At 45.1% G+C, this 17,996-nt stretch overlaps 1 protein-coding gene across 3 annotated transcripts in view; it reads right to left on the reverse strand.

Moving 5' to 3' along the window:
- Nucleotides 1-2,512: 2,512 nt before the first annotated feature.
- Nucleotides 2,513-17,996, reverse strand: part of ITGAL (integrin subunit alpha L) — a 30,966-nt gene continuing 15,482 nt past the window's right edge. The window contains exons 14-31 of one of the 3 annotated variants that reach the window (XM_036741267.1): nucleotides 17,540-17,737; nucleotides 17,285-17,415; nucleotides 16,765-16,922; nucleotides 16,088-16,239; nucleotides 15,885-15,956; nucleotides 14,221-14,259; nucleotides 14,062-14,135; nucleotides 13,720-13,861; nucleotides 12,937-13,041; nucleotides 12,593-12,672; nucleotides 12,045-12,131; nucleotides 9,657-9,732; nucleotides 7,460-7,567; nucleotides 6,859-6,915; nucleotides 6,626-6,724; nucleotides 6,416-6,511; nucleotides 6,207-6,317; nucleotides 2,513-2,898 (exon numbers count right to left, since the gene is read on the reverse strand). In XM_036741267.1, the coding sequence (XP_036597162.1) occupies nucleotides 2,677-2,898; nucleotides 6,207-6,317; nucleotides 6,416-6,511; nucleotides 6,626-6,724; nucleotides 6,859-6,915; nucleotides 7,460-7,567; nucleotides 9,657-9,732; nucleotides 12,045-12,131; nucleotides 12,593-12,672; nucleotides 12,937-13,041; nucleotides 13,720-13,861; nucleotides 14,062-14,135; nucleotides 14,221-14,259; nucleotides 15,885-15,956; nucleotides 16,088-16,239; nucleotides 16,765-16,922; nucleotides 17,285-17,415; nucleotides 17,540-17,737 (2,007 nt within the window). In that variant the 3' untranslated portion in view covers nucleotides 2,513-2,676. Of the gene's footprint in view, nucleotides 2,899-6,206; nucleotides 6,318-6,415; nucleotides 6,512-6,625; nucleotides 6,725-6,858; nucleotides 6,916-7,459; nucleotides 7,568-9,656; nucleotides 9,733-12,044; nucleotides 12,132-12,592; nucleotides 12,673-12,936; nucleotides 13,042-13,719; nucleotides 13,862-14,061; nucleotides 14,136-14,220; nucleotides 14,269-15,884; nucleotides 15,957-16,087; nucleotides 16,240-16,764; nucleotides 16,923-17,284; nucleotides 17,416-17,539; nucleotides 17,738-17,996 lie in introns of those variants that run through there. The other 2 variants (XM_036741266.1, XM_036741268.1) reach the window with 2 other exon arrangements.

Below are 17,996 nucleotides of genomic sequence, written 5' to 3' on the forward strand. Positions count from 1 at the left end.
ACACAACGGTCTTCTCAAATTTCACAATCTATGAGAATTTTAGAAATACAATGCAATTTTAGAAATATAGAAACAATGAATTTCAGATGACATCAATTGCATTTCCAGATTACCACATATAGAAAATTTTCAACTTATTACTTTTCGGTATTCAAAAACCACTTCAAAAGTTAACAGTTACATAAAAAAATGTAGTTTTTAATATATACTATTCATGATGTTAAGCATTTTGAAATCATTATCGTTTTGATCCCATAACAACCATCATTATTATTTTCCCTTTACAAATCAGGGGTCAAACAGAGATAAAAATACAGTTTTGCAATTGGAACAGAGAAGTATAAAGTTACCTAGAGCAGAAGCTGGTATCCCAGTGGTGACAATTCTGGAAGGCAGAGTTTAGGGAACGCTAACCACAGTCCAAATCCATCTACCTTTCCCTTCCCCCACAAGTGCAGAAGTTACTGAGCCTAGGGCAGTTTTGCAGCTGCTGGGGATAGAGTGGGCAGAATGTATAGGACCTGGATGACATTTCCAAGCTTTGCCAAAAAGATGGGCTATAAAGGTACCCAGGGGCACAGGACTGTCAGGATACTGTCAGTCGGTGAATTTCTGTCTTTCTCCTCCTTTTGCCAGGTGGGGAAGGGTGATTTAAGTTTTCCCTGCAGCTCTCCTGCATTCTCTTCTTGTAATCTGATCTGGGATGAGAGGAGTTTGTTTTAGCTGCTCTTTTACTGCAGCCCTGGCTTGGTCAGAGACAGGACAACAATGGTGAAAGATCTCAGTGATTGTAACTCAAGTAAACTTGACCTTTTGCTCACTCCTTAAAAACTTTTTGCACTTAAATCTAAGGGAAAAGATTCCCTCTTAACTCTGAGGAGGGAGTGCAGAATGATAAATGATCAGCATTGGGAGGGTGTTTCAGCAAGGGTGAGCTCCTGGAGTGATTTTACAGTCTCAGGAGTTCTCTCTCCCAAAATCCAACTAATCAGTTTCCAAAGTTTTTGCTCTGTTTCCCTAGTTGCAGCCTTGGAATTCTCTGGCTGCCTGCATTTCATATTTCACAAGGTATAGACATTTCGCAGCACACACACTCACAAACACATACTGACAATTAACAAAACAAATATAGATTGAGCTCAGAGTTTAAACAACAGAGAGAGGGAATTATAAGCTTTAACGAATTGGCTATTAGCACTCTATGGTCTTTGGGGAAGCCTTGGCGTTCCTAACTTTTCTGATTCTCCATATCCCATCCCTTAGGAAGGGGGAAAGGGGAGATGGAGGAGGACTAAGGCAGGTTAGGTGAGGAGTAAGGATAAAATGCATTTATCCTCCCCATAATCAGAGCCTTTAAGGGAAGGAAGCAGGAATAGGGCAGAAGGCAAAAACAGAGCCCTTAAGGGAAGGGGGAAAGGGGGAGAGGAGGAGAGGAGGAGAGAGAGGAGGCAACAGTAGCAGAATAGAGTTATTTCCCTCCGGATCAGAGCCTTTACTAGGAGGCAGAGGTGGAGGGGGTAACAGCAAAATGCAGTTTTCTCCCCTGGATTCAGGGCCTCCAAGGGAAGGAAAGGAGGGAAGGGGTGAGGAATAGTGTGGAGGTAGTGGAGGAATGGTTGGACTTCTAATTTTAGTTTTTGATTGATCCATAGCCAATTATTTTTCTTTTTTTTTTTCTTTCTTCAAAGAGGACCTAATTAATCCAAAGCAAGTGATTTAACTCGAGTTGGTCCCTGTCCCTAAGGCTAGTTTAAAGGGAATTTCAGACTTCAACCAAATTTGTGGGAGTCCTTTTTGGAAGCTGGGAATAGAGACAACTTATCCCCGACCTTGTCAAGGCCAAAATTCCAGGAAAAATGAATCCTGTGGCACCTGAAGCATTGGCAAGGTTGGGCTGCTTTGTCCCCTTTCCATCACTTCCATCCGAAGTTCACAGCACCATAACTGTTAAACCTGAAAGTTGGTTGAAGGAAACAACAGGCTAGGTGATAGAAAAATTCATATTGCTTATTTATTTATTCATTCATTCCCTTTAAACTTAGCGAATACATGCATGCATGGGGGCCGGACTAAGTCTGACTCCCCGAACAAAGAAATGAGGAAGCTTAAATACAATTTTTTTTGGTCCCAACACAACAGCCTGCATTACATCACTTTTATGACCCCCATGTATGTTAATTATGATACAAGACAAGGATTTTCCTTGATGGAATAGATTGTAAATACAGTAAGTCAGATAGTTGACAAAGTGCCAATTGAAATTACAACTCAGGATCTCTGTTTAATTTGCCATTAACATTCCACAACATAGTATACGCCCATAAAATATTAAGATAAGGAAAAGTCACATAATTCAAGATAGTGTCTGGGGTCAAGGTTCTCACCCTTAATGGCCATGGACAGAGCAAGGAAAGAGGGCTCTGAGTGTGTTGACATAAGAAGAGGCATCTCTGAGCTTACTCAGAGAACAAAGAGACTGTTAGGTCCAGACTCTTCTTCTGGTTAATTAGTTCAGGCTCTGAGTCTTATTGAAATTACAAAAATGATATAAAATGGTATAAAATGTTCCACATGGTCATAGTAATACTAAACCTCCAGATTGCTGACTATCGGCACTGGGTTTTTTCTGACTTTGGGGCCCCAGGACCCCCAGGATATTCCCTGACAGCTCAGGCTTCAGTCTCCACATCCTTCTCCTCTTCCTCCTTCCTCCAGGTGAAGGGGCTCTGAGCTGCCGGGCTCAGCACAGCCTTCGCCTTTTCTTTCCTCTGGTTGAAGGGGCTCTGTGCAGCCTGGGTCAGCAGCAGCACAGGGGCTGGAGGCTGTGTCCATGATTCCACCCTGGACTGCACCGTTAGCTTCCATCTTCTCTTTGAGGTCTCTTTTGAAGAAGCCAACCTGCCCATGGGAAGAGAAAAGAGAGTGATCCTTCTACCCCTCTGCTCATGCCCTTCTCCCACATCCAGAGAGCCCTCAAGAGTTTTGCTGCCAATCCTTGTTTACCCTTCACAGCAGGAACCTCCTTCCTTCGTATCCCCCGCATTTAGTCCAGTGCTTTGCATGTAGAAGTATTTAATACATGTTTTTCCATTACTTCATTATTACCTTCACAATTTTGCTTAAAATTCACCTCCAGGAAGCCTTCCCTGATATACTCCATTCAAATGACTCACTTGGGATCCCAGAATCTTTGTTTATCTTGTGTATACAACACAACCTCGCCCCTAAAAAGAGCAAGGCCACTTCTTTCCAGTTTCCTCACAGTGGCCAGTACTGGAGCTGTGCAGTAGTACAGAACAGGAAGATCACAGAACTTGGAATCAGGAGATCTGTGTTCAAATCCTAGCTTGGCCATTTATTTCCTGGCTGTGCAAGTTTGAGCAAGTCGTTTTGCTTCTCTGAACCTCAGTATCTTCATCTGCAAAATGGGTGTGACTGTACCTGTTCTGCCTCCCTTACAGAATGAGGTGAATATGAAATGGGGATGAACCCACTTTGTGAATTATAAAAGATGAAATAAATGCAAGGATCCATTACTATAGTCAGGGAGGATGCAAAGCCTGGAGAAATGCTTTGTATTAATTTCACTGATCCCAGAACACGTGGACAGAAGCATTTGAAGGACTGAATTTGGAGTGCCATGGCCACAGTCCTATAGCAGTAGTCTAGTTCTGAAAGAAGGCCAATATTGCATTTGGAGACAACAATACAATCGATTGAGAAAATGCAGAGTTTAGGAAAGGAGATTGGCACCTTCGAAGTAACAGCAATAGTTTGGTTGGACACTTTCTCAGTGACTCCACAGTTGAAGAAGGAATATAGTGATAAGCTGGAGAAGGTTCAGAGGAGTGAAGGTTCTTAAGTCCAAGTCATATAAGGATAGATGAGATGTTTAGCCTACAGAAGAGAAGATTCAGGGAGGACGTGAAGGCCATCCTCAAGGGCTGCACGTGATCTGCTTGGCTCCACAGGGCAGAATTAGGATTCAGTGGGTAGAAGTTACAGAGAGACGAACTTAAGCTTGATACTGGTGAAACCTTCCTAACAATGACAGTCAATCCTTAGTGGGATTGGGTGCCTCAGGAAGTAGTGGGTTCTGCTTCACTGAGGTCTTTAAACAGAGGCTGGAGAATTATTTTTTGGGGGAGGGTATTATATTGTAATGAGGAGTCCTTGTTGGATAGGGGTTGGACTAGAAGACCCTTTCCACTCCTGGAAATCTGTGCAATTGTGTCCTGTGCATGAAATCAGATTGAAAGGAGAAAAGTAATCAGCAAAGGACCATCTGAGAGGTATGTGGTAGGCAGAACACCAGCCTAGTCCTGGGCCTTGGGGATAGGAGTCAGTGTAGGCACCGAACATGAGCATCAGGAGGTTTATAGCACCAGTAATTTGGAGCCAACTACATCTCCCCCACCTGCTGCTTCCCTGAATCACACTGCCCAGCCCAAGGCACTCACTTTGTGCCAAGGACAGGCTTGCCTGAATGTACTGTCCAAGGGGTTGGGTTTCTAATTTTGAGATCAGGAAATTTTTAATTTAGGAGATAGTTTTGTTTTATTCTCCCTATTCCCTCCTCCCAGCAATTTTGGGAGGATGAAGGATATCATCTAAATTGAGTGAATTACCATGAAAGAATCCTACTCACCTTCCGGACTTTGCCCTAGACACACACCCTAACAAGGGGCTTTCTGATTGGCCGAGAGAGCCAGAGATTTCACAATACAAGTGAGTTCCATTTAGAGTAGAGATGTCAAACAGTAACTCTTCCCCAAAGGGCAGAACAAGATTAAAATGTAATTGGGAAATACTTGGCAAAATAAATAAAAATTCAATAAAACATAGATAACATTACTTTAAAATTAAGTCAATTTGTGGTTAGCAGGGATCCCCTTAGGTAAGGTTTAGCAGCCCCTGACACCACAGGTCTAGAGTACCTAGAGTAAAAGAATCACTAATCTCCCTTGAGAGACAATATTCTCCTTTATTTTGGATGGGGGGAACACCAGAAAACTAGGAAAGTAGCAATAATAATTCATATTGGTAGAGTATAAAGCAGGTGGCTAGGTGGCATAGTGGATGGGCCTGGAGTCAGGAAGACTCATCTTCATGAGTTCAAATCCAGTCTCAGACACGTGCTAGCTATGTGACAGCGTGCAAGTCACTTAACCCTGTTTGCCTGGGTTTCTTCATCTGTCAAATGGGCTGGAGAAGGAAATGGCAAACCACTCCAGCATCCTTGCCAAGAAAACTCCTAATGGGGTCATGAAGAGTCAGGCACGACTGAAACAATTAAGCAACAAAAGGAGCATGAAGCCCTTTCTTCACAAAGTCCTACGAAGCAGATAGCGCAAGTATTACTGTGTCCCATTTCACAGATGAAGATATTGAAGCTGAAGTTCATTGGCTTATCCAGGATGACACGGCTTGTGTCAGAGCCTGACCTGATTCCAAGTCTCCCTTCCCACTTCACTCAGTGGGGACAAACTACTCAGGAAGCCAGACTGGTTTAGGAGCCAGGAAAGCCAAGGGGAATAGTGCCTAAAATGGGCTTCCTTGATCAGGTAAAATCCCTTGCAATGAAAGTGAAACAAATGTCGTGGATCTCCACGGAGGAGCCGACACCACCCCAAGAAGTTCAGATCATCAAGGCTTAAGGATCATGGCCAGTCCCTTTACTCACCTAGTTCATATACTGAAATCAGTCAGGGTACACAGGTTCAAACCCAAGCCTAACTACTCACTACCTGTGTGAGCCTGGGCAAGTCACTTAACCTCAATGGGACTCTGCTTCCTTTTCTGTAAAAATAAACAGGCTGGACTAAATTGCCTCTAAGTCCCCTTCCAGCTCTAAATCTATGATGCCACGATCCCAGGAATGGCTCAGCCAACTATGGGACCTTCCAGAATCTAGACCAGCAGAGAAGAAAGAGACCTTAGAAGTTCATCTTGTCCAATCCCCTCATTTTTACGAAGGAGGCCCACAGAGAAGCGATCTACCCAAGACTGCACGGCAAGCCAATGGCAGACATGGGCCTCGAACCCAGGTTTCTTGCCCCGCCCTACCCCACCATCCAGTCTTAGTATCACTATGTCATTTGGCTTCTCAGTCCATGGGGTGGATGGACTCTTGGGCTCCTATCATCTCTCTTCCTGAGGAAAGTCCTCAATGACCCTGGCCCTTCTCAAGACCAAAGGATCCTCACCTTGTAGAGCACTCCGAAAATCAGGAGGAAGAGGAGCAAGCCACCAATTCCACTAAGCACATAGATGGAGAGAAGGTTCTTCTCGTACACAATTTCCACCTTTGTAACAACCTAAGGGAGAAGAGAGGGTTTTTGTAGAGGTTTTTCTACCCTCTAGGAAGAATTTCTAGGAGCCAGGAGAAAGAAGGATGATTCCTGAATGCCAATACCTGGGATTGGGCAGTCGCCTTGTCATAGAGGTGGTAGTATTTGCTAGAGTTGAAGATCACAGAGATGTTGCTGTCCAGGCTGTGCATGGAAGAGGCCTGAGAGAGGGAGAATTTAGCGGCTGCCTTAACCCCAGTCCCGACCCTATAGGCCCACCCCCCCCATCCCCATCCATCAGACAAACCCCAGGGGCCACCTCACAAGCTACCTACCTGGATCTCTTCAGTGATCTCCACCACCCCACTCACTCGAACCAAAAACTTTGTCCTGAAATCAACTACACACCGGAAGACAGACCCTAGGACACGGGCCTGGGAAAGGGGGAGCAAAGAATTAAGTCAATTTTATGATACCAGGATCCCCTGCTGGGGCCGGAGATAGACTTGAGGAATGAGCCTGCTTAGGCTGCCTTTGCTCCTCACACTTCCAGCACCTAAATGGTTACCTGGGTGGGGTGGGACAACTCATCTGGGTCCTCAGGATAGCAGGGTTCTGGGGGTTCCTAGAGGCATGATGGGGGATGGGGCAAGAAAGGAAGGATTCTCCATTACTTCGGAGCATGGAAAAGGCATTGCATCAGGTTACTCTGAAGACAAACCAGCTATCTCTGCCCCCTCCCTGATCAGATCCTGACATATACTGATTCCCCACCCCTCATCTACCCACCTTAGCTGACTCAGGCCTCCCCAGCTCAGATCCAAGCACCCCCAACCACGCACAATGCCTTTTCAGACTCAGAGATCTTGAGCACCCAGCTCAGATCCAAGCACCTTGTATCCTGTACCAACTTCTAATGCCTGCTAAGACTCAGTGAGCCTAGAGCATGATATGGTTCCTTATAAATAGGAGCATTTGAAGGACTGAGATTGCCACTTAGATCCAGACCTCCCTTTCACCCATCAGATCCAGATATCTCTCCTCCCTAAAGCTCAGATACAAGCATACAAATCCCCCCTGCCCAGCTCAGGTCCAGAAGTTCCCATCTTTCCTTAGACCCAGGTATTCCCAAACCTCCAGGTTTTTCCATTGCTCCCTCTGATACCAACCACTTGAACAGTCCAGTTCCTTGTGGAGAATTCCCTCATCTCACTTTTTGGCACAAAGACAAGGATTTCTAGAGTAGGTGGGGCTTCAACAAAGACCTCAGACATCACCTGGGGACAGAGGAGAGACAAATTGTAGCCACATGCTCCGGGTCAGTGACTCCCAAGAGCTCTAACATTCTGTGCTTTGCATTTCCAGGTTCTACTCCTGTCCTCTCTACCTGTCAGATAACTCATTCCCCACCCTTCCATGTTAACCTGAAGCTAAGTCTTTATTGACAACCATAAGGCTCTGCCTTCAGCCCTATCTTGACCAATATGTTTTTTTAATTATTGCTATCTTTTGCTTTTATATCCCCTAAATTTCCAAATATATTCCTCTCTCCTCCTCTTCCCTTCTAACAAAAAATGAAAAAAAAAAGAAATTCAGCAAAACTAACCCACACATTAACCACATCTAACGTTATACCCAATATTCCACATCTGGAGCTCCCCAACTCTGCAAAGAAGGGAGGAGCATTTTCTTGTCACTTCTTTGGCTGGCCAATATTTTTAAGACTCAATGACTTGGAGAAAGTTATAGGAGGCAGTCTGGCAGAGCAGAAGTAGGACTGAGCTGGGAGTCAGTATGCCTGGGCTCTGGACATACTGTTTGTGAGCTTGGTCAGATCTCTTTCCTTTTCTGAGCCTCTGAGGAGGAGGTAAAATGGGTGGGTTGAACTTGATCATCGCTAAGGTCTCTTCCAATTCTAAATTCTGAGAGTCTATGAGTCTTCTCAGGTTCGGATCCTAGGACCATAGCTTTAAAGCTGAGAGGGAGCTTATAGGTTATCAAGTCCAACCCTTTTGTTTCGCAGATGGGAAAAAGAAGCTCATACAAGTAAAGTGACTTGCTTAAGGTCACACACAACTAGTAAGTATCTGAGGTGGAATTTCAACCCAATTAGTTAACACCACCCGTCACAGAAACTGGGTTTAAAATGATCTGGAGCAATGAGCCAAAGTCACTATGAAATCCAACAGGAATAAATGGAGAGTTCTGCATATAAGGGTTTGTTGTGGTAGGCAATTGGGGTTAAGTGACTTGCCCAGGGTCACATAGCAGTGTCTGAGGCAGGATTTGAACTCAGGTCCTCCTGACTTCAGGACCAGTCCTCTATCCACTGCACCACCTAGCTGCCCCTGCACATAAGTTTTAAAAAATCAGTTACACAAATAAAGGATAGGGAATCAATCAACAAGCATTTATTAAGCACTTGTTATGTGTCAGAGGGCAGCGAGGTGGCGAAGTGGATAGGGTGTTGGGCCTAGAATCAGGAAGATTCAGTTTCCTGATTTCAAATCTGGCCTCACTTACTAGCTGTCTGACCCTGGGCAAGTCACTTGATCCCATTTGCCTCAGTTTCCTCACCTGTCAAATGAGCTGGAGAAGGAAATGGCAAATCACTCCAGGATCTTTGCCAAGAAAACCCCAAATGGGGTCACGAAGAGTCAGACATGACTGAAAAATGACTGAACACGCGCACACATGGGCCAGGCATTGTGCTAAACACTGGACAAGTATATGGCTGACCACAAATTTAACAGGAGATGACACCATGATGGGCTCCTTAAAAAACGAAGACCACCTTGGTTTGCATCAGTCAAACCACCGTATCCAAATGGTCCCATTGTACTGCTTGGAGTTTGAGTCAGAACACATATGGAATGAAGCGTGTCTAGCTCAGGTTTGGGGCACTACATTACAACAAATTGGAGGGGTCCAGAGGAAGACCTCAAAAGCATCTCATAAACCAAGCCACATAAGTGGTTCAAGTAACTGGGGATATTTAGCCGAGAAAACAAAAGTCTGGGTGGCAGAGGGATCTCCATGGCTCTCTAAAAGTACCTGAAAGGCTATCATGTGCAAAAGTGATGGCATTTGTTTTGCTTAGACCCAGAAGTCAGAACCTGGACCAGTAGGAGGAAAGTGACAGGAACCATGTTTTTAGTTTATTATAAGGAGCTTCTTAACCAGTGGAGCTGTTCAACAATGAAGCCAGAGTCTAACCTTGAGTATGTTCAAGCCTTAGGCCCAATGATCATTGGCCAAGGTTGCTATGATGTGAATCCCAGCTCTGGGTAGGCAGTTGGACTAAATGACCTCTGAAGTCTCTCTCAGTTCTAAGATTTTAAGCTTTTAAGAGTCTGTGATTCCTACCTCATAAATATGCTGCACCTTGTGGATTTTGGGACCTTTGGAGGTGAAACTGAGGTACACAGTGGAGTCTTCCTGGCTGTGAAGAGAGAGAAAATGGAAATGGTGGATCTGGACAGCTAGAGAAGAGAACATTGGGTACCATGTCCTACAGAGCTAACAGGTGCTATATGAGGAGACGGGATGCCATCTTTAGTTCAATGGCTGCCTTCTAAAACAGAATAAAAGTAAAGCATTTAGGTTTAAAAAATCAATTACACAAGTAAAGAATAGGGAAAACATGGCTTGGAGATCAATCAGTAAGCATTTACTAGGTGCTTATTATGCACCAGGCATTGGATCCATGTGGCTATTACAAATATGAAAAAGATCTAAGTGTTTTAGTTAACCACAAGTTTAATATAAGTCAATAGTGTGGCATGGCTCCTAAAAAAAAAAAGCTAATCCTGCCTTAGATTGCACAAAACAAAATCTAGTACCCAGATATACTGGTACATCCTCACCAGCTCATAGGGGAGCAAGAACATGGTGAAACACAAAGCTGGCTGCAGAGCGAGACAACCCAGGGTTCAGTGCTGGTTCTGCCTCTTACTACCCATATGGTCTGGAGAAAGTCCTTTCCCCAGTCTGGACCTCAGCTCTCTAACCTAGGTCATGAGGAGGTTGGACAGACCTCTAAGGTCCCTTCCAGCATTAAATCTATGCTCCAATGATTCCCACTCTTGCCCACCCCAGAGACTGGAGACAGAGACCCTTGGCAGCAACAAGGAAAGGATTACTATCACAGAAGATAAAACACAGATGAAGATACAATATGGCCCCCTGGAGCACAGGTGTCAAACATTCTGCCTCTAGCACTTCAAGTGTGGCCTGAACCAGATTAAAATGTATTTGGGAAATATTAAACCAAATAAATAAAAATACCACAAAACACAGATAGTATTACATTTTAAAACTAAGTCAATACGCAGCCCACAGGGATCCCTATGTATAGATCAGTGGTCCAGTTTCTACTGAGTTTGACATCACTGTCCTAATGGGTCTCTCTCAGTCCTCCCCCAGCCCTTATACTTTGTGTTTCGGGTCCCTTCTAACTCTGAAGTTCTGTGTTCCAATGTCCATTCCAGATCTGACACCCTATGTTTCATGTCCCATGTTCGTCCAGCTCTGGAATTCTGTGTTCTAAGGTTCCTTCCAACTCTAACACACCCATGTTTTAATTAAGAGTTAGTTAGAATGCTTTTTTGTTGTATGTGCTCTTTGTTGGCCTGCACTCCCCCTCCCTTCCTTAGAGAAAAACACCATCACATCCTCTGGGTTTTCTTGGTTCAGTATTTCAAACAGTTGAACAAACAATTGTAGGTCAGAGCCCAAGGGAATCTGAGGCATAATAGAGCAAAAAGCCTAGTGAGTCTAGTGAACTAGGGATTCTTAATTGAGTTTCTCATCTCATCTTGGCTTTGTCCTTTGGGCTATACCTACTGAGTTCATAGCTCTCTTCCTTCAGATCTTTTGATTCTGCCACACAAAGCTTCCACCATGACACTTCCCTATTCAAGGACTTGCAATGGCTCCCTGTTGCCTACCACGTAATTTTTTTGTAAATAGTATTTTTTTAATTGCATGTAAAGATAGTTTTTAATATTCATTTTTTATGAGATTTTGAGTTCAAAATTTTTTCCCTCCCCCCCTTCTCCCCAAGATAACGAGCAATCTGGTATATATTATACATACCACATCATTTTCAAAGCTTGGCTGAGAAACATATGATATAGTAGAAAAGGCTGTAGTTATAATCATTAGACCTAGGTTCATAGCCTGGCTCCAACTAGAAGTACAGGCAAATCCTTTCATCTCCCTGAACCACAGGATTGTCATATAGATAATGGAGCTAATAATGATTATATGCCTTTACAAGGTAGCTGTCAGGGAAAAACCATATTTAAACCATATAGTAAAAAAAATAAACCATATAGTACACTAGAAATGTAAACTTTTCTTATTAAAGAACCTAGAGATTATGTGTGCCTTAAATGTCAGGCAAGAAGTTTGACCTTTATCTGTTTGGTAGGTAATAGGGAGCCATTTAGGATTTTTTTTTTAAAAAGGAAGGGCATGACCAGATTTTTGCATAAGGAACATTAGTCTGGTAGGGATGTGAAAGATGGATTAGGAAGTAGGAGAAAATCTCAAAGCAAGAAGATCTGTTAAGAGACAATAGCAATGGTTTTAAACAAGTTGGTCAGTCCTGGGGTTGGGATTTGGGGCAAGTCCCACCTGGGAAGTTAGGAAGAGCAGGTATTCAGAGGGAAGGTCGCAAGGGAGGGAGCTTAGGAAGGCAGAAGGGCAGAATGCCTGGATCATGGGTAGGAGGGGCTGAGGAAAACATACTCTTCAACCATCGTGTTGATAGGGAACAGGACGGGGATCCTCTTGGTGTCCCAATTGTCTTTTAGTAGTACGGACTCCTCATTGTCACTGCAGACACAGATCAGTTGGTCAGTCAACAAGCATTTACCAGGCCCTTACTATGTGCCAGGGACTGAGGATACAAGCAAAAGCAAAAACAATCCCTGCCCTTCAAGGGGAGATGGCATGAAAAATAAAAATGTACACATCAGATAGATACAAGGAAAATGGATGGTAATTTTAGAAGGAAGGGTCAGGCAGCTGGGGGAGACCAGAAGAGGATTCTTCCTGAAGAGGGTGGGATTTGAGCTGAGTCCTAAAGGAAGCCAAGGAAGCTGGGAGGGAGGGGGGAGCAGGGAGGGCAATGGAGGCACAGGGGACAGATGGTACAAACACATCACCTGCGGGGAACTGCATAGGGGGCAAAATTGGGAAGGAGCTGGGAAAGGAGGGCCGGTGCTCCCAGGCCTGGAGAGTAGCAGAAGACAAGGAAGGGGCTTTGAGAAAAGGCGTGCCTAGATTTCATTCACCTGCTCACACGTGCCTGCATCTCCACGAAGTCCCCCCAGGAGCTGTTCAACAAGGTGTCAAACATTATCTGGACCAATACCTGGGGTCAGGAGGCACCAGGAAGGATTAGATGGATGCCTCCCCAGAACTGAAGCATCATACCCTCCCCACCTCCCTTATTCCTCCTTCCTTCCTGGGGCACAGACATTCCTCCTCACAGGCCCCAGTCGAACCCTCCCCTCCCATTCCACTTACAATCCCTTCCCCAGATGCGTGTGTCCTATCCTTTCCCAGACCTTAGGGAGCAGTCCCTGCTTCTCCCCCTACTTCTTCTCATGGGTCCCACGATTTGAGAGGATCTCACCGTACGGCCTCCTTTCAAGATGGGGGAGCTCACGTTGCAAGACAGAGTCCACACAGAGAGCCTGGCCTCATGACTCTCTTCCTTACAGCTCACAGGGACCTGACTCTGAGGTTATAGACAGCGGAGGAGAAGACCGAAGTCATTTAGGGTGCCAATTGGGTCCCCAAATGGCAGTTATCCTCCCGGACATCAGTCTCAAAGCGGTTAGGAATGTCCCTCAAAAAGGAAAATTGGACATAATGGAAAGTGCCCTGGATGAGGGTCACAGTTTGTGATCTATATGACATCAGAGCTGGAAGGACTTCAGGGCGCATGTAGTTTCATGTTTTCATTTCACAGAATGAGGAAACTAAGGCCAGGAGGGGTTAAATCACTTGCCCAAGGTCACAAAGGTAGAAAGGGGCAGAGCTGAAATACAAATCTGGGACCTTCTGACTCCAAATTCAGCTGGTCTTTTCTCTATGCCATCCTGCATCCCAAGTCCCACATCACTTCATGGCCTTGGGCGAGTCACTTCCCACTGTGGAATTCAGTTTCCTTCTCTAAGGTCCAGACCATGTCTAAAGCCCTGTCCAGCTCTGACATTCTGTGAATTACAAATTCCCCCTTACTAACTTCTGATGTTTCTTTTATCCAGGAACTTAAGGGTTTAAAGATTCCCCCTTTCTTGACCCTGCTTGCATTTTCAGCGGACTAGTCTTTCAAGGTTGGGAGAAGGGAGCAGAGACAGAGGGAAGAGAGCCAAGACTTTGGGAGCAGGGCACTCACTGCTCCCTTCCTTACCTGGAGCATGGACACTTTTCTGAAGGAGAGGCCCTGGGCAACAGTCAAGCCCAAGTGAACCCGGTAGGCATCTTCCCCGATGTTACTCAGCTCCAAAGCAACAGAGAAGCTGGATGTACGGTCCACGCGCAATTCAGGGGATCTGAAGAAGAGATCAAGGAACAGGGCCCGGGACCCACCGGTCAATCACTAGGCACTGATTAAATGATTACAATGGATGTGTTAGGCACTGTTCTAATCAGAATCAGAGAAGTGGACTTGGTTTGGAGAAAAGATCAGAGGCCAGCCTCAGGATTAGTACTGAGGTCAAGGGGCAAAGGTCAGAGCTTTGGACATACAAACCCTTGGGGATGAAAGTTCAACTTCAAATTGGCCTCACACTTGTTGTCATCCCCACAATTCTTCTCAAAAGGAATCTGGAGAGAAAAGTACCAATGGGGGTTCCTTCTACTCCCCCTAAAACCTCTTTTTCTCTTTCTATCCATCCTCCACCTCTCTTACCATTTTGGTCTCCGAGTGTGGAACAGGCCTCATCGTAGGCTGTATTTTCTTTCCAGGTGAAGAGCCGTGGGGGAAACCAGGAGAAGGAATGGGGAAGGGGAAGGAGAGGTCATTCAGATGAGAATTTTCAGAGAAGTGTTAGACCAGGGGTGGGGAACCGTTAGCCTTCAGGATATTGTGGCCTTCTAGGTTCTTGAGTGCAGCCTTTTGATGAAATCCAGATTTTACAGACAAAATTTAGATTCAGTCAAAAGGCTGCACTTAAGGACCTAGAAGGCCACATGATCTGTTCTGTAAAATTTGGATTCTGTCAAAAGGCCACACTTAAGGACCTAGAAGGCCACATGATCTGTTCTGTAAAATTTGGACTCAGTCAAAAGGCTGCACTTAAGGACCTAGAAGGCCACGTGTGGTCTCAAGGCCACAGGTTTCCCACGCCTGGGTTAGACTCTGGGTAATGTCTGGCTATGATCTTTGCCCCTTTCCCAGAATCACCGCTCTTCTCTCCCCAGCTTGCTGTTGCCTAATAAGAGAGGTGATGGACTCAGCATGCAAAACAAAACAGGCATTTTTAGGCATAGCCAATGTGGGAATTTGTTTTGCTTGACTATACATATTGTTAAGAGGGCTTGGGTTTTCCTCTTCTTTTAGTTGGAGGAGGAGAGGTGGGAGCAAGAGAAAATAAATGTTTGTGAATTGAAAAAAAATAGTGAAGGAGGTACCACAGGTTGAGGCTGACCTGCTGGGCAATGAGTGAGGCCCCTTGAGGACAGCAGATGCTTAAAAGCAAATACCAGTAGACACTTAATCATTATTTGTTGACTGGATGCTCTGATTGAGTCCATGGGGAGGTTTCCCCTGATATCGTCACTCCATGACCCCAGAGGGTTTCTAATGCTGGCAGCTGCCTCCTGATTGGTTAATCTACCTCCAGAAACCTTTCTCTGCCTCCCCCATTTCACCCTGAACACCCACCCAGGGCTCATTTTGTGATGGAGACAAGTGTTTGAATTCTCGCTCCACAAACTAGTGCCCTTTGTCACATATTACTTCACCTCTAAGCCTCAGTTTCCCCATTTTTAACACGAAAGGGTTTGACTAGATAGTCCTTTAGGTCCCTTCCAGCCCTGACTTTCTAGGTTCCTAAGGTCCCTTCTGGGCCTGACTTCCTAGGTTCTTAAGGTCCTTTCCAGCCCTGACTGTCTAGGTTCCTAAAGTCCCTTCCAGCCCTGACTTTCTAGGTTCCTAAGATCCCTTACAGCTCTGACTTTCTAGGTAAAGTCCCTTCCAGCTCTGACTTTCTAGGTTCCTAAGGTCCCTTCTGGGCCTGACTTTCTAGGTTCCTAAGGTCCCTTCCAGCCCTGACTTTCTAGGTTCCTAAGGTCCCTTCCGGGCCTGACTTTCTAGGTTCCTAAGGTTCCTTCCGGCTCTGACTTTCCAGGTTCCTAAGGTCCCTTCTGGGCCTGACTTTCTAGGTTCTTAAGGTCCTTTCCAGCCCTGACTTTCTAGGTCCCTAAGATCCCTTGCAGCTCTGACTTTCTAGGTAAAGTCCCTTCCAGATCTGACTTTCTAGGTTCCTAAGATCCTTTCCGGCATTAAGTTGGGGATTCTAAAATTATATAGAATTTAATTTCCACTCCCACCCAAGACCCCATCCCTCTTACATTGTATTCACCCTCAGAAAGAGCAAATCTCAGGGAGACATTGATGGGGGAGATGTAGTCGTCAATGCATACCTAGAGGGAACAAGCATATCAATATTATAACCGTCTGTTGAACTTCTCCTGCCGCAAGCAGAATCCTCTTCAGGATTACATTTAACTACGATATTTCCCCTCCCCAGAGCCAAACCCCCTAATTTCCTCACAGGAAAATTAAACCAGTGTTGAGTGCAGGACTCCTTTGGGGTGACAGTCATGTTCCCTCCAGTCTCCTGTTTCCCTCCAGGGAAATAACCCCGACTTCTTATCCGGTGTCCATCCAGTTGTAGGATATATGTGAGATTAGCCACTAGAGGACCTGGACAGAGTAAAGAGGTTTGGGAGGTTGAGAGGAAGGAGGCCTGAACTCTGAGCAGGGAAATGGCATCATGGAAGGAACAATAGATTTGGAACAGACAAATTCGGATTGCAATATCGGCTCTGCTACTAGCAACAGATGTATGAGTCTGGGGAAGTCTCCTAGCTTCTCTGAGCATAATTTTCCTCATCTATAAGGTAAAGAGATTGGCCTAGACCAGGGCTTCATAATCTTTTTTGTGTCCCCCTTGGAAATCTGATGAAGCCTACAGATCCTTTCTTAGAATAGTGTTTTTAAATGCATAAAATAAAGCACATAAGTTTACAAGGGAAACCCAATTACCTTGAAATGCAGCTATCAAAATTAAAAAAAAAAAAGTTCATGGACGCTTGGTTAGGACCCCCAGCCTGGATGATCTCTAAGGTCCTTTCTAGTTCTAAATCTATGAGACAACAAGATAGAATGGGGCTAAAAGTGGGTGAAGAGAACTGTTTTGTGGAAGAGAGGTGACTAAACAGCACTGACCTAGGAATTTGGGTGTGAGGTTCCTGACCCAAAAGCATACAGTGATCTTGACCCCAGACTTCTTTGTACTGGCCTGGTAGGAACACTCCACTTCCTGCACTGGGATTTCCGCTGGGGAGAAGTCCAATGAAGAGATGATGTCCAAGACTGGACGAGAGCTGGGTGAGGGGAGGTCAAAAGGAGAGGTAAATTCAAGTGAGAATTCACAGAGGAAGGTGGGGCTTTGAATAATATTCAGCTGTGGCCTTTCCCCTTTCCCAGAGCTATCTACCCCAATCCCTTTTAGACTTCATGTTTCTTTCTCTATAGATCACTACCCTTATTCTAGCTTCCATTTTTAAAAAAGTGTATGGGGTTGTCCCAGGCTAAGATATGCCTGATTTTGTGTGGGGGACTCTCATCCCTTTTCCCTTAGACCCTCCTCCAACAATCATACCTAGGCATCAGCCCTCCTTGTCTCTTAAATCCCCAAAATTGTGTCTTTTCAAGACAGATTTCAAAGGATCCCACATCATCTCACCTCAACATAACTACTTGGCCCTGAGTCCCTACAAGCACATCTATCAGTCCATCTCCTCCAAGGTCCATGACACCATGGATGGATCGTCCAAAGTACTGGAGTCCTGGGGATACCTGGATGCCCTCTATGCGCTAGGACAAAAAAGAGAGGCCTTACTAAGTCAGTAGCTCTGATGCCAAACAACTGGGAAAGGCCAGGCTATGGGTAAAGGATTAGGTTTAGGTTCTTGGACCCCAGTCCTGGGAAGCTCCTCACCTGGCTAGGCTGGGAATTGAGTCCACCAGGCTTCCCATTGTAGATGTAGATGGCCCCGCTCTCCTCCAGTGGCGCTCCCACAGCCACGTCTGTCAAATTATCCCCATCAATGTCAGTCAGAGCAGAGATGGCTGCTCCAAAACGACCCAGGGGATAGCCAGTGTCCCCTTGAAGCTCCATCATCATCTGGAATGCCAGCTGGGAGCAAGGAGAAGGGGTCACACATACATTAATTCATTTATTACCTCCAAAAGTGTTTATGGAGTACATACCATGTGCAAGACACTGTTATCAGATACTGAGATTACAAAAGAAATACAGCAAATGGGTAATTTCTGGAATCTTAGAGCTAGAAAGCACATTAGATCTGGAAGGGACCTCAGCTGACTGAGTCATGTTCAAGATAAGGAAATTGAAACCCCGAGAAGAGAAACCTTTTGCCAAAAGTCAAATACTG

Source organism: Trichosurus vulpecula, chromosome 1, assembly GCF_011100635.1.
Source record: "Trichosurus vulpecula isolate mTriVul1 chromosome 1, mTriVul1.pri, whole genome shotgun sequence".
NCBI classification, from domain to species: Eukaryota; Metazoa; Chordata; class Mammalia; order Diprotodontia; family Phalangeridae; genus Trichosurus; species Trichosurus vulpecula.